Source organism: Macaca thibetana, chromosome 15 (genome assembly GCF_024542745.1).
Source record: "Macaca thibetana thibetana isolate TM-01 chromosome 15, ASM2454274v1, whole genome shotgun sequence".
NCBI classification, from domain to species: domain Eukaryota; kingdom Metazoa; phylum Chordata; class Mammalia; order Primates; family Cercopithecidae; genus Macaca; species Macaca thibetana.
In genome coordinates this window covers 39921799-39947182 of record NC_065592.1, presented here as the reverse complement: position 1 = coordinate 39947182, position 25384 = coordinate 39921799, and the positions used below count along the sequence as shown (strand labels likewise).

At 38.6% G+C, this 25384-nt stretch overlaps 1 protein-coding gene and 1 pseudogene across 3 annotated transcripts in view; both read right to left on the bottom strand.

Annotated features, from left to right (window-relative positions):
* Positions 1 to 1206: 1206 nt before the first annotated feature.
* ERP44 (endoplasmic reticulum protein 44) overlaps positions 1207 to 25384 on the bottom strand; it is a 115551-nt gene continuing 91373 nt past the window's right edge. For both annotated transcript variants that reach the window (XM_050761505.1, XM_050761506.1), the window contains 2 exons: positions 3373 to 3475; positions 1207 to 1440 (listed from right to left, as the gene is read on the bottom strand). In XM_050761505.1, the coding sequence (XP_050617462.1) occupies positions 1339 to 1440; positions 3373 to 3475 (205 nt within the window). In that variant the 3' untranslated portion in view covers positions 1207 to 1338. The remainder of the gene's footprint in view (positions 1441 to 3372; positions 3476 to 25384) is intronic.
* On the bottom strand, positions 16665 to 25376 carry LOC126937781 (regulator of nonsense transcripts 3A-like; annotated as a pseudogene). Its single transcript, XR_007719842.1, has one exon. The product of XR_007719842.1 is annotated as a regulator of nonsense transcripts 3A-like (transcript).

The following is a 25384-nucleotide window of genomic DNA, read 5'->3' as shown; positions in this document are numbered from 1 at the left end:
ATAAATCATGCATCACTAGGAATTATAAGCTGGTTTTTAAAAATAATCATTAAATATCCATTATAAATATTTTATTTTAAAACAATTGGAAGATGTTACATATATTACATACTACATATAATGGCACATGTCAGCCTTTAAGCTTAAAAATAATCTTTTCCCAAACTGGGATTGATTTATACCCAAGTATAAAATGACCCTTGGCCTATAGCACCAACCCGGGCCCAGAGGAAAAGCCAATTTTGAGCCTGTCTGTCCTCTGGCATTGGGCTTCCTGATATGACACTGAGGGTCCTCTCCCTCTGGTTTTATTCCCTGGCAGTATTGAGGCCTGGCACAGGGACCCATCTTACTGTATGCTGCAGGCCTGGGAAATCAGGGAATCTAGAGGGGGTAAGGTCCTCTAACCATTTTACAAAGGAAAGAAAAGTTAAATATGTTCCTTATTCTGTGTTTTTAATTTACACAACTATAACAAGACTCTACAAGACAGAAGGAGGTTAAAATTACCGAAATACAATTTCTCTGCTGGTTCTTCTCTTTGGAAATTGAAGTCTCATAATAGGAGTAGCGTTAAAACTCATCTAGTTCTGACTAGTAACCTGTTCCACTTCACTTCCCTTTCCCAGATTTAGGTATAATTCATTCAAAGTTTTAAATGCCATCCATATGCCACATTTTTAGACAAACACAGAAGCTTAATAATACTTTTCATTTGCTTTTTCTTGGTTCATAAGGACAATTCCTGCCAAATGTTCTGTCTTATGACTCTCCTCCGCTTCAAAGTATGTTTAAGTTACACATTAAGAATCCCAAAAAATACCACTATGGAATTTTCATAAGCAATATCCAACCAATCAGTAAAACACAGTACACAGTGTGAAAATTTTAATTTATTCCCCTCCCAAGTATCCAGAATGTATATCTCTTTAGCTTTGAGAAATGAGATACTGAAAATACCAACAGAATTGATCATATGAAAGAAAGAAAAGCACATACGACACAGGAAACATCCCTAAGTCCTCCCTACCGTAGTAGTGCAAGTTAATGGTAAGTTTCTGGCAATGTCACCTTTCTTTACATGACAGATTTAAAGTGGAGATAGGCCTCTGATTTTTATTTTTAAATCCTAGCAGGTTTTTTTTTTTTTTTTTTTTTTTGAGGCTATATTAAATGACAATGCATTTTGAGTCGGGGAGAAAAAAATTAAAAACCCAAAACTTCTTTCAGTTTATTCAAAATAAAAATACACATAGAATTATGAAAATATAGGTTTACTATTTCCACCACGTAGGTTGATGCTGCTGTTGAAAGGCTTACAAACTGTTTTTCAAGTTTTTAAAGCTCATCTCGATCCCTCAATAGAGTATACCTATATTCACTGGGTGCTAGTTTCTGGAAGGAGCTCTCAGGTGGACTGCTTGCTACATCTTGGGCTTGCTACAAAAGAAAGAATAAAACATTTTTATACCAATATAGTTTATAGTGCCATAATATTTTAATAAGAGTATTTGATGAATGGTAGTTCCCCTATAATTATTTGCTTATTAATCAATAAAAGCAACTGTGTGCCAAAGCAAGAGATTTAAATGTGAAATCTTGCTTTCCTCATTTCAAATGCTCTTACTCAGATTCTCCAGGGCAAGGTTGCCACAGGGCCATTAACTGTGGGCTTGTTTTACATTTGCTGAGGTGTGGTGGAAGGGACCAAAATACCTGACACCTGGGTGCTTTCCTAGACTAGTCTACAGAGGCAACGCAACCCTAGGTTGGCTCAAACCCTTCCTTTGTCATGACCGCTAAGAGAATTAACAGCATCCACTATGTAGATATTATCTTAGTTATCAATTACCAGGATACCAGAAATTATTACAACTTAGTTGAAATAAAGAGGAAAGCAAACATTTCAATACTGAAAGAAATTAATTTCCGTAGTTTACTTGTGTACCAAGAGTAGACAAAATACACAGTGAAACAAGAGCTACTTCCAAGAATTTTAAAGAAAAGACAGTGCAGTCCATCCTCTATTTCCAAATTGTGAGCTCAAGAGCAGGCCTGATTGTTCTCATTTTAATATCCCCTGTAGTTGACATAGGCACACAGTGCATATATTACATACTATATGTAATGGCACATTGACTCTAACAGGAAGCAATGTGTCTATAAACTTATCATTTGACTTTATCATGTGCCTCTTTCCCAATACATTTTAAATTGTTTCAGTGAGATATATGTTCGGATTAAGCTGAAATTATATTACTATAAAACAAACATTTATTTGGTGCCCTCTGTTAGTACACAAAGATGAACAAATATAAGTTCACTGTCTAATGAGGAAATTGAAACAAGTCAGGATAATACAATAATGGTAAATGACATCTTTTCCTAATCTGATAAAATACTATGCAGGCCTTCTTTTCTGAGGAAAATAATCACCTTTGAGTTATAGCCGACAAGTTTGCCTCCTATAGTTGCTTAATTATCAAAAATCTGACCTCATTTTTAAAGGAAAAAGCATGTTTTTGGATTCCTATAGGGAACTCTTGCCTCTGAACCTAATCTGACTCTTAAATAAAGAAAAACTCAGTTTTTATTTTCCTTTTATAAATAGAGGTTTTATAGGCAAAATAATGGATTTAAGTTCTGAGCATATGAAATAGAGGATTTTGGTACATATCATCTTCCCTCTCGGTATCATGGTACTAGGCATGATAGAAATCATTATCTATCAAAATGCAAATTTAGGGCTGTTTAGTACAATAGGAACATAGAAATTACTTGTAACAGAAGTTACAAGGTGGAAACAGTAAAATTCTCAGGTAGAAAAAAAAATAAGAGAACATAAAATTTTGATAAAACAGTTGTCAAGTATTCTAAATCACAAATGGGAAAGCTGCATTAAACTGTAAAGTTTTGAGCATTATGAATAGTGTATTTGTGAAGGCTCTTAGAATGATTTAGCAGAATAACCAATCATTACTTTCTTTATAGTGTGGTCAATCTTCCAGCCACAGAGGAAGGCTTGGAATTATTGGAATCCACTGATTTCTTCACTGATTTATCTGTTTTAGATTCCTATTTCCTATTTCCATTTGAAGCCAACTGTATTTAAATCTGTTATAGCCATATTCCACAGAGGTCACATTCAGAACACTTTTATACAATCAAGAAACTACGTTATAATATCCTTTCAACTTTTCTGAAGACCTAAAACTAAAAATTAATTTAAAAGGATAATTTCTACTCAGAATTTCTCTACACAAATATTCAGAAGCTGAAGCTCAAGCCGATGCAAGAACTTCAGACTCTCTTTGAGGCTAACTGAAAAACAAAAAAAAAGAGTTCCCATTGAAAAATAAACAGGAGTCCTACCTCTCCTGGGGCTATATCGGTTGGGTCAGGTCCATGATGGAATTCTCTGTGCAGTTTTCCAGAATGTAAGTCAAATACAAATTGCTTGAGTTTTCCAGGAATTCTAAAACCATAGTCAAATAAAATTTAAACTGTTAAAATGGACTTACCTCTATTTTACCAACTTCACAGTATTAAAAAAATTTTGCTAACCTACAATCCCACCCTCCTACCACAACTATTGCAGGCCAGGTATGTGTCAAACATTTTTACACAATTGTAAGCATAGTATCCAGATACTCAGTTTTGTATTCTAATTCCTGTACTTGTTTCATAGAAAATTTTCCATGCTTATCATTAAGGCACATTATAATCTACCAAGACGCTGTACCGCAAATTCTTAACCATTTTAAATTAATGGGCACTTTATATATTTTCCTAAATTACATATATGTAACTAAAAAAACCTTTGTTCTGCAACATCACACTAAAAATAACAGGGCTCAAAGGAAAAAGAGGGGCTAACCACTTAAAACTATACAGCTTTGTAACCAAAGCACTATTATCAAGCTGTAATAAAAATATTAGCACCATCCAATGTCCACCACCATTTAAAACTAGTGTCAACCAGGTGATCCTCTGCAGCCTTAACATAAAGGTTGTGAGCCCACTTTTGAGGTCCAGGTCCTTGAGGGTATTCACTAGACAGTAAAAACCAATTTCATCAAATTAACCTGAACCAGGGCATAGTATTTTCATGGTTTTTTTTTCCCTAAACATAGGGGGAAATGTCTTCATAACTTCTTTAAACCATACATGCAACTTTATTGGATAACTTAACATTATGAAAAGCAAAGCACTTCTCAAGATCATTAAACTAGCTTTTATTTACACTAAGAAAGGCACTTCCTCAGGATTTTCAGCTGTTTTGTTTTGGAGGTCTTCATATACCCCTATGGCATTCTCTTTATGAAAAAGCTTATTCTCTGGCTCACGCCTGTAATCCCAGCACTTTGGGAGGCCAAGGCGGGCGGATCACGAGGTCAGGAGATCGAGACCATCCTGGCTAACACAGTGAAACCCCGTCTCTACTAAAAATACAAAAAAATTAGCCTGGTGTGGTGGCGGGCGCCTGTAGTCCCAGCTACTCGGGAGGCTGAGGCAGAAGAATGGTGGGAACCCGGCAGGTGGAGCTTGCAGTGAGCCAAGATCGGGCCACTGCACTCCAGCCTGGGTGACAGAACGAGACTCTGTCCGCCCCCCCCAAAAAAAAAGAAAAAGAAAAATCTTATTCTGATGGCTTCAGGACATTCTGAGAATAATGATATATGAACCGACACAACTTCATTTTCTATGGACATTATTCTCTTAATTACCAATCATGTATGAGCAAATCTGCAGCACAGAAACAATGCACTGTAGCAGATAACACCATATTGAGCTAAGCAAATTTATATATCAAGCTTTCTTCTTTGTAATATTTCCTTGAGTTATATACAATAAAGTAGGATTACTGGGTTAACAAATAAGAGCTTTTGACCAAGTGTGAGCAAATTATACCTATAAAACATCAGTTGGTTTTTACTGTTTGTTCTTTAAAGTGTTGCCAGCATGTCTGTCTTTTTAAAATTAAAATTGGTTTTGCTAATTTGATAAGTAAAAGATACCTGCATTTTAATTTACATTTCTTCACAAATTAAGCATTTTTTCATTGCTTCTCTGAATTTACATTTCTGCTCATATGAATTGTCTGCCTTCTAACTGAGATCTTGGTGCTTTAAAAAATTAATTATATATTTTAAATAGAAACACTTTTTCATTCTGTTACAAGAATTAAAATGCAGGTCCACATACACTTTAATTCCTTGGGTAGAACTGATTGACTTTTAAAATCATTATTTTTTTGGTAGCAAACAATAGCTGGCTTGTAGTTAATATTACCAGTTTCTTTTTCTTTTTATCCTCTCCTGAGGTCCTGGAAGTGCTGTTTCTTCCCTTCAATAACTCCCACTGAGCTGTACCAACCAATAACTTCATTGTATACCCATTTTGGCTCCCCACTAGCTCCAATGCAACAGAGACCAGCAGGTGCCAAATGCACAGTTTACAAATACAAATGACTGTCAGGTAGCTATATTGACAGAATGCCTCTGAAAGGTTCTCTGGTGCTGAAGTAATTGCACATGTACCAGAGATAAACATTGAGAGGAGATCAATTTAAATTTAATCTGACATCATCTACTGTCACCCACAGCAAGTGCTAAAATATATCCATTCAATCCATAGCATTGCAAATGGTCTATAATGTTAAGATAAAGCCTCTGCTAGTTTGTTTTATGAGGTCCAAAGATTATCAAAACTAATACAGTGTGAACTGCTTCTGCTAGTCAAGAAATAATTTATGATTAAATCTTAAATGTGACAAATTCATTGAAAACACTCAAAACACATTTTTCCAAGTTGATTTTTTTCCCTTGTCAACAGATGAAAGAAAAAATTGTGTGCAAAACGAAAAGACGAGAGAGAGGATGAATCTGAATTGATGCAGTAGAAAAACAGATTATAAAAGAGCTATCTAGCTTGTGGCCAGAAACTATCCATCATTATTAAGAAGTAACATTCAGTGAATCAACAATAAATTGTCAAGAAAACAGACAACATGCTAATCTCCTAAAAAGGAAAATAAATGGGCCCTTGCCATAATAAATAAAATTATATACATCATGCTTTAGGGCAAAATTGTTTTAATTAGAACACCTAAGTGTTTCCCATCCTCCAGTTACTTTTTTGTTTATTTACAATTCTTTAGGTGAGACAAAATTTTGACATAGTGAAATGCACAAATGTTAAGTGTATGAACAAACTTTAACAAATGAATACAAGGTAATATGTATTTTTATTATTTCTTAAAATTTAGATACAGCAGAATTCACTTTTTTAGGCTTAACTTTTGAGTTTTAACATGTGCATAGCATTTTGCTACCCGCTCCACAAACCAGGTACAGAACAATTCCAACACCCTTTTTAAGTCAGACTCTCCCCTTTCCCACAACCCCTGGCAACTGTTGACCTTCTATGATTGTCATTTGTACAAAATCATACAACATGTAATTATAAGAATGGCTTTTTTTTCACTTAGCATATTGTATTTGAGATTCATTCATCCATTTTTGTATATATAAAAAGATATGTTCCTGTATCCACTGCGGAATAGTATGTCCCATTGAGTAGATATACAATTAGTTTATCCATTCTTCTATTCAAGGACATTCAAGTTCTTTCCAGATTTTGGTGATTATGCACAATACTGCTACAAACATTTGTGCACAAGTGTTTGTGAACTTTGTCTAGAACAAATACCAGGTTATATGGTAGGTATATATCTAACTTTTAAAGAAACTGTAAACGGTTTTCTAGAGTGGCTGTATCATGTTGTAATCCACCAGCAATGTATGAAACTTCTAGTTGTTCCATATCCTCATGAACACCTTGTATTATCAGTATTTTAATTTAGGCATTCTAAAATATATATACTGACTAATGATGCTGAGCACCTTCCACATGCGTTTATCTGCTATCCCTATATCTTCTTTACATTCTATCAGTATCTTTCACAGAATAAAAGTTTTTAATTTGATGAAGACCAATTTATACATGATTTCCTTTCATGGATAGTGCTTTTGATACTCTAAGAACTCTCTGTGAAACCCCAGGTCATAAAGTTTCTCCTATGTTTGCTTCTAAGAGTTTTCTAGTTTTATCTTACATATAGGTGCATGATAAATTCTAAGTTAATTTTTCATAGAAGGAAATTCTTTTTTGGATGAGGACATTCAGTTGGTCTAGCACCATCTGTTGAAAAGACTATCCTTTCTCCACTGAATTGCCTTAGCACCTTTAAAAAAATCTATTACTGAGATTACCCTTCCAAGATGGCTGAATAGGAACAGCTCCGCTCTGCAGCTCCCAGCATGATCAATGCAGAAGATGGGTGATTTCTGCATTTCCAATCGAGGTACCTGGTTCATCTCATTGGGACTGGTTGGACAGTGGGTGGTGCAGCTCACAGAGGGTGAGCTGAAGCAGGGTGGGGTATCGCCTCACTCAGGAAGCACAAGGGGTTGGGGGATTTCCCTTTCCTAGCCAAGGGAAGCTGTGACAGACGGTACCAGAAAAACGGGACATTTCTGCCCAAATACTGCACTTTTCCAACAATCTTAGCAAACAGCATACCAAGAGATTATATCCCACACCTGGCTCAGCGGCTTCCATGCCCATGCAACCTTACTCACGCTAGCTAGCGCAGCAGTCCAAGATCGAACTGCGAGGTAGCAGCCAGAAGGTGGAGGGGCACCTGCTATTGCTGAGGCTTGACTAGGTAAACAAAGCGGCCAGGAAGCTCAAACTGGGTGGAGCCCTCCGCAGCTCAACAAGGCCTCCTTGCCTCTATATACTCCACCTCTGGGGGCAGGGCATAGCTGAACAAAAGCCAGCAGAAACTTCTGCAGACTTAAATGTCCCTATCTGACAGCTCTGAAGAGAGCAGTGGTTCTCCCAGTACAGTGTTTGAGCTCTGCAAATGGACAGAATGCCTCCTCAAGTGGGTCCCTGACCCCCGTGCAGCCTAACTGGGAGACACCTCCCAGTAGGGGCCAACTGACGCCTCATACAGCTGGGTGCCCCTCTGAGACGAAGCTTCCAGAGGAAGGATCAGATAGCAATATTTGCTGTTCTACAATATTTGCTGTTGTGATACCCAGGCAAACAGGGTCTGAAGTGGACCTCCAGCAAACTCCAACAGACCTGCAGCTGAGGGACCTGACTGTTGGAAGGAAAACTAACAAACAGAAAGGAATAGCATCAAAATCAACAAGAAGGACGTTCACACAAAAACCCCATCTGTAGGTCACCATCATCAAAGACCAAAGGTAGATAAAACCACAAAGATGGGGAGAAACAGAGCAAAAAAGCTGAAAATTCTAAAAACCAGAGCACCTCTTCTCCTCCGAAGGATTGCAGCTCCTCGCCAGCAATGGAACAAAGCTGGACGGAGAATAACTTTGACGAGTTGACAGAAGTAGACTTCAGAAGGTAGGTAATAACAAACTTCTCCAAGTTAAAGGAGGATGTTTGAATCCATCGCAAGGAAGCCAAAAACTTTGAAAAAAGATGAATGGCTAACTAAACAGTGTAGAGAAGATCTTAAATGACCTGATGGAGCTGAAAACCATGGCACAAGAACTACGTGATGCATGCACAAGCTTCAGTAGCTGATTTGATCAACTGGAAAAAAGAGTATCAGTGATTGAAGATAAAATTAATGAAATGAAGCGAGAAGAGAAGTTTAGAGAAAAAAGTAAAAAGAAATGAACAGAACCTCCAAGAAATATGGGACTATGTGAAAAGACCAAATGTACGTTTGATTGGTGTACCTGAAACTGACGGGGAGAATGGAACCAGGCTGGAAAACACTCTTCAGGATATTATCCAGGAGAACTTCCCCAACCTAGCAAGGCAGGCCAACATTCAAATTCAGAAAATACAGAGAACACCACAAAGATCTCCTCAAGAAGAGCAACCCAAGACACATAATTGTCAGTTTCACCAAGGTTGAAATGAAGGAAAAAATGTTAAGTGCAGCCGGAGAGAAAGGTCTGGTTACCCACAAAGAGAAGCCCATCAGACTAACAGTGGATCTCTCAGCAGAAACGCTACAAGCCAGAAGAGAGTGGGGGTCAATATTCAACATTCTCAAAGAAAAGAATTTTCAACCCAGAATTTCATATCCAGCCAAACTAAGCTTCGTAAGTGAAGGAGAAATAAAATCCTTTACAGACAAGCAAATGCTGAGAGATTTTGTCACCACCAGGCCTGAAGGAAGCACTAAACATGGAAAGGAACAACCAGTACCAACCACTGCAAAAACATGTCAAATTGTAAAGACCACTGATGCTAGGAAGAAACTGCATCCACTAACAGGCAAAATAACCAGCTAACTTCATAATGACAGGATCAAATTCACACATAACCATATTAACCTTAAATGTAAATGGCTAAATGCCCCAATTAAAAGACACAGACTGGCAAATTGGATAATGAGTCAAGATGTGCTGTATTCAGAGACCCATCTCACGTGTAGAACACACAAAGGCTCAAAATAAAGGGATGGAGGAAGATCTACCAAGCAAATGGAAACAAAAAAAAGCAAGGGATGCAATCCTAGTCTCTAATAAAATAGACTTTAAACCAACAAAGATCAAAAGAGACAAGGCCATTACATAATGGTAAAGGGATCAATTCAACAAGAAGAGCTAACCTAAATATATATGCACCCAATACAGGAGCACCCAGATTCATAAAGCAACTCCTTAGAGACCCACAAGGAGACTTAGACTCCCAAACAATAATAATGGGAGACTTCAACATCCCACTGTCAACATTAGACAGATCAACGAGACAGAAAGTTAATACGGATATCCAGGACTTGAACTCAGCTCCACACCAAGCAGACCTAATAGACATCTACACAACTCTCCACCCCAAATCAACAGAATATACATTCCTCTCAGCACCACATCACATTTATTCCAAAATTGACCACATAGTTGGAAGTAAAGCACTCCTCAGCAAATGTAAAAGAACAGAAACCACAACGAGCTGTCTCTCAGACCACAGTGCAATTAAATTAAAACTCAGGATTAAGAAACTCACTCAAACCACACAACTACATGGAAACTGAACAACCTGCTCCTGAATGACTACTGGGTACATAACAAAATGAAGGCAGAAATAAAGATGTTCTTTGAAACCAATGAGAACAAAGATACAACATACCAGAATCTCTGGGACACATTTAAAGCAATGTGTAGAGGGAAATTTATAGCACTAAATGCCCACAAGAGAAAGCAGAGAAGATCGAAAACTGACACTCTAACATCACAATTAAAAGAATTAGAGCGGCAAGAGCAAACTAATTCAAAAGCTAGCGGAAGGCAAGAAATAACTAAGATCAGAGCAGAACTGAAGGAGATAGAGACACAAAAAACCCTTCAAAAAATCATCCAGGAGCTGTTTATTTGAAAAGATCAACAAAACTGAGAGACCGATAGCAAGACTAATAAAGAAGAAAAGAGAGAAGAATCAAATAGACGCAATAAAAAATGATAAAGGGGGTATCACCACCGATCCCACAGAAATACAAACTAACATCACAGAATACTATAAACACTTCTATGCAAATTAACTAGAAAATCTAGAAGAAATGGATAAATTCCTGGACAAATATACCCTCCCAAGACAAAACCAGGAAGATGTTGAATCCCTGAATAGACCAATAACAGGCTCTGAAAGTGAGGCAATAATTAACAGCCTACCAACCAAAAAAAGTCCAGGACCAGATGGATTCACAGCTGAATTCTACCAGAGGTACAAAGAGGAGCTGGTACCATTCCTTCTGAAACTACTCCAATCAATAGAAAAAGAGGGAATCTTCCCTAACTCATTTTATGAGGCCAGCATCATCCTGATACCAAAGCTTGGGCAGAGACACAACAAAAACAGAGAATTTTAGACCAATATCCCTGATGAACATGGATGCAAAAATCCTCATAAAATACTGGCAAACCAAATCTAGCAGCATATCAAAAAGCTTATCCACCAAGATCAAGCTGGCTTCATACCTGGGATGCAAGGCTGGTTCAACATATGCAAATCAATAAGTGTAATCCATTACATAAACAGAACCAATGACAAAAACCACATGATTATCTCAATAGATGCAGGAAAGGCCTTCGACAAAATTCAGCCCTTCATGCTAAAAACTCTCAATAAACTAGGTATTGCTGGAACGTATCTCAAAATAATAAGAGCTATTTATGACAAACCCACAGCCAGTATCATACTGAATGGGCAAAAACTGGAAGCATTCCCTTTGAAAACTGGCACAAGACAGGGAGGTCCTCTCTCACCACTCCTATTCAACATAATGTGGAAGTTCTGGCCAGGGCAATCAGGCAAGAGAAGGAAATAAAGGGTATTCAATTAGGAAAAGAGGGAGTCAAATTGTCCCTGTTTGCAGATGACATGATTGTATATTTAGAAAATCCATCGTCTCAGCCCCAAATCTCCTTAAGCTGATAAGCAACTTCAGCAAAGTCTCAGCATACAAAATCAATGTACAAAAATCACAAGCACTCCTATACACCAATAACAGACAGAGAGCCAAATCATGAGTGAACTCCCATTCACAATTGCTACAAAGAGAATAAAATACATAGGAATCCAACTTACAAGGGATGTGAAGGACCTCTTCAAGGAGAACTACAAACCACTGCTCGACGAAATAAAAGAGAACACAAACAAATGGAAGAACATTCCATGCTCATGGATAGAAAGAATCAATATCATGAAAATGGCCACACTGCCCAAGGTAATTTGTAGATTCAATGCCATCCGCATCAAGCTACCAATGACCATCTTCACAGAATTGGAAAAAACTACTTTAAAGTTCATATGGAACCAAAAAAGAGCCCACATTGCCAAGACAATCCTAAGCAGAAAAAAAAAGCTGGAGGCATCACGCTACCTGACTTCAAACTATACAAGGCTACAATAACCAAAACAGCATGGTACTGGTACCAAAACAGAGATACAGACCAATGGAACAGAACAGAGGCCTCAGAAATAACACCACACATCTACAACCATCTGATATTTGACAAACCTGACAAAAACAAGAAATGGGGACAGGATTCCCTATTTAATAAACGGTGCTGGGAAAACTGGCTAGCCATATGTAGAAAGCTGAAACTGGATCCCTTCCTTACATTACATACAAAAATTAATTCAAGATGGATTAAAGACTTAAATGCTAGACCTAAAACCATAAATACCCTAGAAGAAAACCTAGGCAATACCATTCAGGACATAGGCATGGGCAAGGACTTCATGGCTAAAACACCAAAAGCAATGGCAACAAAAGCCAAAATAGACAAATGGGATCTAGTTAAACTAAAGAGCTTCTGCACAGCAAAAGAAACTACCATCAGAGTGACCAGGCAACCTACAGAATGGGAGAACATTTTTGCAATGTACCCATCTGACAAAGGGCTAATATCCAGAATCTACAAAGAACTTAAATTTACAAGAAAAAATCAAACCCATTAAAAAGTGGGCAAAGGATATGAACAGACATTTCTCAAAAGAAGACATTTATGCAGCCAACAGACACATGAAAAAATGCTCATCATCACTGATCATCAGAGAAATGCAAATCAAAACAACGAGATGCTATCTCACACCAGTTAGAATGGCGATCATTAAAAAATCAGGAAACAACAGGTGCTGGAGAGGATGTGGAGAAATATGAACACTTTTACACTGTTGGTGAGAGCGCAAACTAGTTCAACCATTGTGGAAGACAGTGTGGCGATTCCTCAAGGATCTAGAACTAGAAATACCATTTGACCCAGCCATCCCATTACTGGGTATATACCCAAAGGATTATAAATCATGCTGCTATGAAGACACATGCACACATATGTTTACTGCGGCACTATACACAATAGCAAAGACTTGGAACCAACCCAAATGTCCATCAATGATAGACTGAATTAAGAAAATGTGGCATATATACACCATGGAATACTACGCAGCCACAAAAAAAAGATGAGTTCATGTCCTTTATAGGGACATGGATGAAGCTGGAAACCATCATCCTGAGCAAAGTATCCCAAGGACAGAAAACCAAACACCGTGTATTCTCACTCATAGGTGGGAATTGAACAATGAGAACATTTGGACACAGAACAGGGAACATCACACACCGGCACCTGGCGTGGGGTGGGGGCAGGGGGGAGGGATAGCATTAGGAGAAATACCTAATGTAAATGATGAGTTAATGGGCGCAGCAAACCAACATGGCACATATATACATATGTAACAAACCTGCACGTTGTGCACATGTACCCTAGAACTTAAAGTATAATTTTTAAAAAATCTATTACTATATTTGTATGTCTATTTCTGGACTCCCTCTCTTCTCTTCCATGGCTCTATGTACGTACTCTTTCACCAAAACTGCACTGTATTAATTACCTTAGATGTATATTTTGTCTTAAAACTAGGTAATGTGAATCATCCAACTTTGTTTCTTTTTCAAAACAGTTTTAGCTATTCTGGTTTAAGCTTTCCATATAAATTTTAGAATCTGGTTGTCTATATCAATGAATCTAGCTGAGATTTTGACTGGGATCACATTAAATTTATTGGTCAAGTTGACTGTATTGAGTGTTGTAATCCATGAACACAGTATGCTTCCTTGTTTATTTTGGTTGTCTTGGATTTCCTTCAGCAGCATTTTGTAACTTTCAACATACAGCTCCTGCACATGTTTTGTTTGATTTATATCTAGGTAGTTTTTTTTTCCTCCTTTTGGAGTTATTATAAATGGAACTTAAAACAAAATCCTGGTTTCCAATTGTTCATTGTCTTTGTATAGAAATATAAGTGATGTTTTAAAAAGTTAACCTGTATACTGCTCAAATCACTTATTAGTTCTAGGAGCTCTTTAACAGATTTGTTGGTAATTTCTACACAGACAATCATGTTATATACAAAGAAAGTTACTTTTATTTCTTTCTTTCAGGTCTGAATGCCTTTCATTTATTTTCTAGTTCTATTGTACTTGCTAGGATTTCCAGTACAATACTAAAAGAAGTGGTGAGATTGAACATCTTTGCCTAGTTCTCTATCATACAGGAAAAGCATTTGGTTCTTTATCATTAGATATGACATTAGCTGTAGGTCCTTTATAGATGCTCTTTAAAAGACTGAAGTTTCCTTTTTTAAAAATCTCCCCAATCCCCATAACCCCCAGCCTCTGGTAACAACCATTCTACTCTCTACCTCTATGAGTTCAACTTTTAATATTCTGCGTATGAGTGAGATCATGCAGTATTTGTCTTTCTGTGCTTGACTTCTTATTCCACTCAACGCACTGTTCACTCCTGGTTCATTCATGTTGTTACAAATGACAGAATCTCATTCTTTTTTAAGGCTAAATAGTATCCCATTGTGTATATATAGCACCTTTTCTTTATCGATGCATCTGTAGACAGACGCTTACATTGATTGCATATCTCGCCTATTGTGAACAATGCTGCAATGAACATAGGAGTGCAGATATTTCTTCAACAGACTGATTTCCTATTTTTTGGATAGATACCCAGTAGTGGGGTTGCTGGATCATAGGGTAGTTCTATTTTTATTTTTTTGAGGAAACTCCATACTGTTTTCCATAATGACTAATCTACATTTCCACCAACAATGTGAAGGATTCCCTTTTTTCACACATCCTCATCACCACTTTTGTCTCTTTTATAATAGTCATCTTCTATGCTTTGCATATGGTTGGTTTGTCTCCACCAAATCTTATTTTGAAATTTTATCCCCAACATGGAGGTGCTGGTAGGTGTGGCCTAATGAGAGGTGTTTGGGTCATGGAGGCAGATCCCTCATGAATGGCTTGGTGCCATTCTCATGGTAGCTGAGTTCTTGCTCTAGTGAGATAGGATTAGTTTTGCTGGGATCGAATCAGATCCTGTGAGAGTGGGTTGTTACAAAGCCAGGTAGCCCCTCAGGTTTGGTCCCTCTTTGCATGTGCCCACTTCCACTTTGACTTTCTCTGCCACGTTTTAAGGCAGCATAAAAGCCCTCAAGAGAAGCTACACAGATGCAGGTGTCACGCTTCTTGTACAGCCTGTAGAACTATAAGCTAAATAAACCACTTTTCTTTATAAATTACCCAGCCTCAGGTATTCCTTTATAGCAAGACAAAACAAAGATGCCATTATTTTTTTCCCCATTGGTTATTGGGGTACAGGTGGTATTTGGTTACATTAGTAAGTTCTTTAGTGGTGACTTGTGAGATTTTGGTGCACCCATCACCCGAGCAGTATACACTACACCCTATTTGTAGTCTTTTATCCCTCACCCAGCTCCCACCCTTCCCCACAAGTCCCCAAAGTCCACTGTATCGTTCTTAAGCCTTTGTGTCCTCATAGCATAGCTTAGCTCTCACATATCAGTAAGAACATAAAATGTTTGGTTTGCATTCCTGAGTTACTTCGCTTAGAATAATAGTCTCCATCTCATCCAGGTCACTATAAATGCTGTTAATTCATTCCTTTTTATGGCTCAGCAGTATTCCATCATACATACATACATACACACACACACACACACACACACACACACACACACACAGTTTCTTTATCCGCTTGTTGACTGATGGGCATTTGGGTTGGTTCCATGATCTTGCAATTGTGAATTGTGCTGCTATAAACATGCGTGAGAAGTATCTTTTTCATATAATGACTTCCTTTCCTCTGAGTAGATACCCAGCAGAGGGATTGCTGGATCAAATGGTAGTTCTACTTTCAGTTCTTAAAGGAATCTCCACACTGTTTTCCATAGTGGCTGTACTAGTTTACATTCCTACCAGCAATGTGGAAGTGTTCCCTGATCACCACATCCACACCAAAATCTACTATTTTTTAATTTTTTTATTATGGCCATTCTTGCAGAAGTAAGGTGGTTATTGCATTGTAGTTTTGATTTGCATTTCCCTGACTGTTAGTGATGTTGAGCATTTTTTAACAAAATTTTTATTTAATAAATGGTTAAAATCGCAGCGCCAAAAATACATTAACATTGAATAATTTCACTGAAAGGAAGAAATTGTAGAATGCACGGTTTCAGAAAGCTATTTTCAGTTATTTACAAATAAAGTGTCTAAAACTCAAAGACGGGCTCTATATGCTATACCTAGTTTATCCCTTCCCGAACAAAATTTCTGTTATTTGGGAAAATTCTTAAACGATGATTTAAACCGTAACAGTTACAAATCACAAATGCATCCAGTGGACTGTGAAACCATTTTCATCCAGTCAGTGGCAAAACTGCTGAAAGGGCAATAGTTGAAGCTGCTGAGTTTTATTTTTATTTTTTATTTTTTTTTTTTTTTTTGAGACGGAGTCTCGCTCTGTCACCCAGGCTAGAGTGCGGTGGCCGGATCTCAGCTCACTGCAAGCTCCGCCTCCCGGGTTCACGCCATTCTCCTGCCTCAGCCTCCCGAGTAGCTGGGACTATAGGCGCCCGCCACCTCGCCCGGCTAGTTTTTTGTATTTTTTAGTAGAGACGGGGTTTCACCGTGTTAGCCAGGATGGTCTTGATCTCCTGACCTCGTGATCCGCCCGTCTCGGCCTCCCAAAGTGCTGGGATTACAGGCGTGAGCCACCGCGCCCGGCCTGCTGAGTTTTATATAGTGTGAACTGTGGTATATATATTCCTACCAGGACTAAAACACTTTGCAGGCATGGCTGACTCACAAAGGTTGTAACAAACAACTGCTCTTTACTCAACACCACGGCTTGGAGGCCACAGAGAAGCACGAGAGACTGACAGCTCTTCTGCTTACAAACAAATAAAACCCAAAGTGGATGTCGTTCTCAGAGCACTGAAAGTGCTTCAGGACTCGCACTGATCCCATACTAACTTTCTTCCCTATTTTACACACATTTTTCTACTGTCCACTGGAAATCATTTTCTGGTTTGGCTAAACAACAAATACTAGTTTATAACAGAAATAGTAAAATCCGTGAGAATTCTGTTCAATTTAAGACTTGACACTACTTTCTTTAGAATGGTTTCTGCGTGTTTCTATGTCACCCTCTGTATTTTTAGCTTCCAGCTTCCTGGTAAGGAGTAAGTTCTCCTTTCCCGTCACACTCGGGGTCATTTACATGTTTCTGAGATGCCCTCGCTAGTTCATGGAGGCCAGGTGCGCGCAGTGACTCCTCTGCCTCTTCCTCCACTCTTCTCAGGACCAGTCCCCGAACCTTCTGCCTTGCAGTTCCTCCCGCTTCCGCCACACTCTCGTGCTGGGAAGCAAGCTCCCAGATCATACAGCCGCAAGGCCGGCCGGTCCTTGTTTGCCAGTCGCTCCTTTCTGGGTGCCGGACCGTCCTCATACCTCTGAGCTCTTCCCGGTCTCTCCACAGCCTCCCCAGGAGCCCCGCTGTCCTGGCTCCCCTTCTTCCCTCTGTCTTGGCCAGGTTCTTTACCCCATGTCTGCTCATCTTCGCTCCTGCTGGAAAGCCGGTCAGGCTCGTGGTGAGATCTGTGCCTCCTGCTGTCATCCACATGGTGTCTTTGTGCTTCAGATTCTTTTTCTTGAGATCTCTCCACATCCCTGTGCTCTTTGTCACTGCCGCCGTGTGACCTTAACCCTTACTTCTTTCTCTGCAATTTTTTTTTTTTTGTTTTGCATCTTTCTTTTTCTTTTTCCTCTTCCTGCAAACGTTTCTTTTCTAACTCTCTCTTCCTCCGTTCTTAATCGCTTCTCTTCTCGCATTCTGTGCTTCTCTAATTTTCTATTTTTAATATATTCCAAAACAGGTGTAGTTCTTCTAGCAGTGAGCTCTCTTGTCTTCGCCTCCATCTCCCCCAGCAGTCTCAGGGTTGACACTGGTCTTCTCTTTCTCCACACAGTAGGTTTCTAAAAACTTCTTATATTCTGCATCCCAAGTTGGCGGCGAAAAACTCGAAGTAGTTGTGCCCGGGCGGCGGGTGCAGCTGCTCCTCCAGCAGCTCCTTGGGGGAGGCCCGTGGACAGGTGGCAAATGACCACCTGCGGGGAGCGCGAGGAAGTTCCCACCGCAGCGGGGGCGTGGACATCCAGTTCGGGAGGCACCGCCTATAGTGCTAGAAGGCCCGGGCCCCACCCCTCCCGGCCCCCGCCCCTCCCCCTCCACTCAGGGCCGTCCTCTCGATGTTGAGCATTTTTTCATGTTTGTTGGCCATTTGTGTATCTTTTGAGAATTATATGTTCATGTCCATAGCCCACTTTTTGATGGGATTGTTTTTTTCTTACTGATTTGAGTTCATTGTCAATTCTGGATATTAGTCCTTTGTCAGATGTATAGATTGTGAAGATTTTCTCCCACTCTGTGGGTTGTCAAAGACACCATTCTAACATCTCTGATGATTAGTGATGTTCAGCACTTTTTCATATACCTATTGGCTACCTGTATGTCTTATTTTGAGAAATGTTTATTCAGATGCCTTACCCATTTTCAATCAGGTTGTTTTCTTACTATTGACTTGTTTGAATTCTTTATATATTTTTAGTATTAACCCCTCATCAGATGTATGGTTTCCAAATCCTTTTTCCCATTCTGTAGGTTGTTTTTTTCACTTTGTAGATTTCCTTCACTGTGCAGAAGCTTTTTAGTTTGATGTAATCCAATTTTTCTATTTTTGCTTTTATTGCCTGTGCTTTTGGGGTCATATCCAAAATTTGTGGCCCAGACTAATGTCATGAAGCTTTCCCCTGTTTTCTTCAGTACTCTTAAATAATTTCAGATCTTATGTTAATGTCTTTAATCTATTTTGAGATGATATTTGCATATGGGGTGAGATGAGGGTCTAATTTCATTCTTCTGCATGTGGATATCCAGTTTCCCCCCACTCTTCCTAGCACAATTTATTGAAGAGACTCTCTTTTCTCTTTTTGATGCTGGGAAAAGTGCACCTTTTGCACTTCTGTCAAAAATCAATTGACCATAACCAGGGTCTCTAGTTTGCTAGGATTTTGTTAAGGACTTTTGCATCTATGTTCATCAAGGATATTACCCTGTAATTTTCTTTTCTTATAGTGTCCTAGTCTGACTTTGAATGTGTTTAAAAGTGCTCTCCCAGGCTGGTGCAGTGGCTCATGTCTCTAATCCCAGTGTTTTGCAAGGCCATAAGTAGGAGGATCACTTGAGGCCAGGCCAGGAACTTGAAACCAGCCTGGAAAACAGCAAGAATCTGTCTCTACAAAAGCAAAAACAAATTAGCTGGGCATGGTGGCACATGTCTGTAATCCCACCTACTCGGGAGGCTTGAGGTGGGATTACTTGAGCCCAGGAATTTGAGGCTGCAGTGAGTTATGATTGCACCACTGCACGCCAGCCTGAGCGATAAAGCAAGATCCCGTATCAAAAAAAAAAAAAAAAAAAAAAAAGGTTTCTCCCTTCTTCAATTTTTTGGTAGTTTTAGAAAGAATGGTCATCAGGTCCTGGGCTTTTCTTTGATGGGAGACTTTTCATTACTGATTCAATTTCTTATTTGTTATTGGTTGCTGTTGGTCTGTTCAGATTTTCTGTTTCATGATTCAGCCTTGGTAGATTGTATGTGTCTAGTATTTTCTTCTAGGTTATTAATTTGTTGACACATAATTATTCATAGTAGCCTCTTATTCTTTTGTATTTCTGTGGTATCACTTGTAATGTCTCCTCTTTCATTTCTTATTTTATTTTTTGAGCCTTCTCTCTTTTCTTCTAGCTGCAAGTTTTTAAATTTTATCTTTTTAAAAAACCAACTCATAGTTTTGTTGCTCTTTTCTATTGTTTTTCTAATCTCAATTTCATTTATTTCTTCTGATCTTTATTATTTTCTTCCTTCTACTAAATTTGAGCTTGGTTTGTTCTTTTTCTAGTTCCTTGAGATACAATGTTAGGTTTGAGATCTTTCTTGTTTTCTGATGTAGGTGTTTATTGCTGTAAAACTAACTTCCTAAAACTATTTTTGCTGCTTCCCATAAGTTTTGTTTGGTATGTTGTATTTCCACTTCCATTTTTCACAAGATATTTTTAAATTTCCCTTTTAATTTCTTCTTTGCTCCACTGGTTATTCAGGAACATGTTTGATTTCCATGTATTTGTGAATTTTCCAATTTACTCCCAGTTATTGATTTCTAGCTTATACCATTGTGGTCAGAAAAGATATCTGATACAATTTTAATCTTCTTAAATTTGATAAGACTTGTTTGTGGCCTAACATATGATCTATCCTGAAGAATGTTCCATGGGCACTTGGAAGAATGTGTATCTTGCTTCAGTTGAATAGAATGTTCTATATAAGTCTGTTACGTCCATTTGAGCTAAAACTGTGGAAATCCAAACTTTCCCTATTTTTCCGTCTGGATGATGTGGCCCTTGCTGAAAGTAGGGTATTGAAGTCCCCTATTATTACTGTATTATAGTCTCCTTTCGGATCTATTAATTTTTTCTTTATATATTTTGGTGTTCCAATGTTGCATGCATATATATTTTAATTATTATATCCTCTTGCTGAATTGACCCCTTTATCATTATATAATGACCTTGTTTTACAGTTTTTGACCTAAATGCTATATAATTATAGCTACCCTGCTCTCTTTTGGTTTCCATGTCCAGAATATCTTTTTACCTCCCTTCACTTTTAGTCTACCTGTGTCCCTTGTAGTGAAGTGAATCTCTTGTAGGCAGTTTATACTTGGGTATTGGTTTTTTATCCATTCAGTCACTCTATGTCTTTTGATTGGAGAATTTAAGCCATTAACATTCAAAATAATTATTGATGGGTAAAGACTTACTACTGCCATTTTGTTAATTGTTCACTGGTTGTTTTGTAGATCCTTTGTTGCTTTCTTCCTCTCTTCTTGTCTGCCTTTGCGCTTAGGTGATTTTCTCTAGTGGTATGCTTTATTCCTTAATTTTTATCTTTTGTGTATTTACTAAAGTTTTTTTGCTTTGTGGTCACCATGAGATTTACATAAAATATAATCATAATAGGGTATTAATTTTTATTTTATTTTGTATACTTCTTCACTATGTCCTGTGCTCAAAACAGGCTATTTTAAGCTGATAAAAACTTTATTCACACACACACAAACTACACTTTTACTCTACCCTCCTCACATTTTAAATTTCTGGTGTCATAATTTACATCTTTTTATACTGTGTATCCCTAAAATTATTGTAGCTATTATTATTTTAATAGTTCTGTCTTTTATCCTTCATACCAAAGCTATAAGTGATTTATATACCACAATTACAGGCTTAGAGTATTCTGAATTTGACTGTATACTTACTTTCACCATTGAGTTTTATACTTTCATGTTTTCATGTTAGTACTTACTGTCCTTTTCTTTCAGCCTGAAGAACTCCCTTTTAGCATTCCTTTTAAGACAGGTCTGATGAAACTCCCTCAGCTTTTGTTCATCTGGGAAAGTCTTTAGCTCTCTTTCATTTCTGAAGGACAGCTTTGCTAGGTATTAATATAATATTGCTGGTTGGCAGTTTTCTTCCTTAAGTACTTTTGAACATATCATCTCACTCTCTTCTGGTCTATAAGGATTCTGCTGAGAAAACTGCTGCTAGCCGTACTGGAACTCCTTTACATGTCATTTGCTCTTCTCTTACTGCTTTCAGAATCTCTCTTTGTCCTTGATTTTCAACAGTTTATGTGTTGGTGTAGTCTTTGAACTAAAGCTGATTGGAGTTCTTTGACCTTCCTGTACCTAGATACTTATACCTTTCCTCAGATTTGCAAAGCTTTTCTCATTTTAAATAAGTTTTCTACCCCTTTGTTTCTCCTTTCTCCTTCATTTACTCCTATAACTTGAATATTTACTCTTTTGGTGCTGTCCCATTAATTCCATAAACTTTCTTCATTCTTTTTTTCTTCTTTCACTGTATGTTTTCAAATAACCTGTATATTCAGGTTTAAATTCTTCTAATTGTTCAATTCTGTTGGCGATGCTGTTACATTTTCTTTTCATTCATTGTGTTCTTCAGCTCTATAATTTGTTTAATTTTTAAGAAATATATAATTTCAATCTCTCTGGTAAACTTCTCATTTTGGTAACTTGTTTTCCTGATTTCATTGAATTCTCAGTATTTTCTTGAAGTTCATGGATGTTACTTTTTAAAACAATGATTTTGAATTCTTTGTCAGGCAGTTCATCAGATTGGGTCAGCTTCTGGGAGATTATTGTGCTCTTTGGGTGATGTTATGTTTATGTCTCCTTGGTTTTTCATTTCTTATTGCCTTACATTGATGTCTGGGCATTTGAAGATGTAGAGACTTATTTTAGTCTTTGACTTGTTTTGTCTGGGAAAGCCCTTCACTAGTCAGTCCATTCAGGGATTCTAGTCCAGCTGCCTGGTATGGTTCATAGGTTGGCTTGCTCTTAAGTGTCTTCACACTGGCTGGCCCGGTGCCTGGGTCACCAAGGGGGTGAGCTCGGTGCCTGGTTCCATGGAGTTAAGCCTGAAACTTGGGTCCACTGGAGTGGAGCTGTTGACTGGTTCTGTGGAATGGGTCTGCATCTAACAGGGTGGGCCTGAAGCCTGGGTCTACTAGAGCTAACCTGGCACTGGGGTGGGCCTTTGAGTCTACAGGGGCCAGCCAGGCACTGGGATGAGCCTGGTGCTTGGGTCCACTGGGATAGGCTGAGTCTATGGGAGTGGGTCTGGGTCAAGAGTCCACAGGGGACTGGCCTGGAGCCTGGGTCTGCAGAGGTAGTCCTGGAGCCTCTGTCTGTGGAGACTGGCCTAGAACCAGGGCCTACTAGGGTGAACTTGGACTCTGTGTTTACTGGAGCAAACCTAGATCTTAGGTCTTTGGAACCTGCAGTTGACCTAGTGCTGGGGCAGGTGTGGAATCAGGATCTATGGCAGCTTGTCTGGAGTATAGGATCATGGTTGCTGGCCTGGTATCTGAAGCCATTGAGGCTTGCTGAAAGCCTAGGGCTTTGGAGTCTGGCTAGAGCCTGGGACTACTTGTGTTGGCCTGGAGGCTGAGTGTGCAGGTGCTGGCCTGGAGTCAGGTCTGCAAAATCTAGCCTGGGTCCTGGGGCTTCAGGGGCCAGTCTGAAACCTGGATCCACAAGTATGTTCCTAGAACTTGGGTCCATGGAGGCTGGTCCATCACTGGAGTCTACTAGGATAAGCCTAAACCCTTGGTCTGTGGGTGCTAGCCTGATGATTAGGGCTGTGGGCAGCTGGTCTGGAGCCTGGAGTCACTAGGATTGGCCTGGTGCTGAAGTAGATCCAGAGACTGAGTCTGCTGGGCAGGCCTGGGGCCTGCAGCTTTGGAATCCAACCTGGGGCTTTGAGATCTAGCCTGGCACCATGGTGGGACTAAATGCTCGGTCCATGGGTACCAGCCTGGAGTCTGGGGCTACAGAAGCCTTTCTGGCACTGAGTTTTACCAGGACAAGCCAAGTGTTAGGGTCTGAGGAAAAGTTTAGTGCTAACTTCCTTCTCCTTTCCCCACATGAAGGGTATCTCTCTCCATACTGTGCTGCCTGGGGTTGGGTGAGGGGTGGTGCAAGTAGTATAAAACTGTCCTTTTTAGACTCTTCAATGCATCATTTCTTTACTACACTCAGGTACTGTAATCTCTGACCTGGTTTCCTTAGCTCGTGTAAAGGTATTTTTGTGCATGGATGTATGTTCAACTTGATGTTTCTGTGTGAGAGGAACATGGAAAGTCCTTTTCTGTCATCTTGCTGATGTCCACTGAGACTAACTTTCATAATCAACTCTTGACTAGATTACTGAACAGTCACCTAGATTTTATTTTGACCCCCTCTAATCTATTCTCCAGATTGCAGCCAGAGTAATCTTTAAAAAACAATCTGATTATGTCACTCCCTGATTAAAACCTTTCATTAGCTCTTGATGGTTTTCAGGATAAAGTCAAAATTCCTTAACACAGCATGTAAGGACTTCCATGAATTAGTTCTCTTGACCTCATTCCTCAGCATTCGCCTTTCCACTTATATTCACCAACAGCGCTTGAACTTGTTCCTGCCAATGTCACCTTTCTCTAAGCCCTGTCTCCTTCTCACCTCCGGGATAAACTTCTACAAAACTTTATACCTACCTTGGGCATCAATATTGCCAGAAATCCTAGATCAGGTACTACTCTGTTGATCTCTGTCAGAGCACTTATCCCTTAATAAAACATAATTGCCTGTTAAGCTGGTTGTCCCTTTCCTCCACTTGGTTATGAGTTCTCTGAGGGCAGGGACCCAGTCTCAGTAAAAAACCTTGGTTCTTAGCACAATATCTGTCATACAGAAGAGATAGCTAAATATTTAATGAATTGATAGGTTGAATGGTATCTTTCTGAGCATAGATAAAGTAAGAACAATTAAGATTTGTTACTACTTTATGGTTTGTAACATAATCATTATCTCTCATCAATTTTTACAACAATCCCGTTAGGTAGGTGGTATCATTAACCATTTTTTATATATGAAGAAACAAGAACAGAGAAGTTAAGTGACTTTCCCAAGGTAGGACTCAAATCTAGGCTTCCTAGATAATTTTAGGATTGGGAATCTTCTACCAAACAACCACATCTCCACTGAAATATTTAGAACTGAGTGGGGTAATTCATTCTGCCATAGGACTACAAATCATCCTCTAACTGTGTAATTTAATCTTTTGAGATAAAAATGGCATTTAAATGAATTTTCAAAATAAAATGTCTAATTTGAATACCTGTATTGCTTAAACTTTTCATATAAAAAAATCTACATTTTTAACCACTGTATTTAACACGTCACAAAGCTGATAAAAATTCAGTATCTGTAGTACCTACAAGGCTTATACATATATTAATACTCTAAATATCTGAGAATTGAGTCAGAAAGCTTACCTATTCTTGGAACAGTTCATAGCTATATGCCATTAGAAATGCCTAGTAATAGCAAGATTCATAAATACTACTAATGTTCTTGCTAGGTGCAGTCACGAATGAACAGCACTATTACACAATTTCCTTTACCCTGCCCAAAGGTTATAAGCTGTTTTTCTTGATGTGCTTGGCAAAGACCAAACTCAGTGAAAAGCTAATTTCTCACAAGACAAAAATGTTCTTTGAGACTGATTCCCAAGCATTAATCATTAATCATCCAAGCATTCATTATCAATCCTAATCACTTAATGTTGGTATTTCTACAAGGGTATATCATAATGTTCATAATTATACCACACTCTATAGTGAAAAAAAAGCAGCAGTCACCCAAACCTCTCCCATCCAGTTAACAGAGTCCTACTGTTCCAACATAGGATTATTTAAAATATTCAAACAACTATTTTAAGTTCATTTTTGAGACACATCTCAGTAATTTTTAAACAACAAAATGAATACT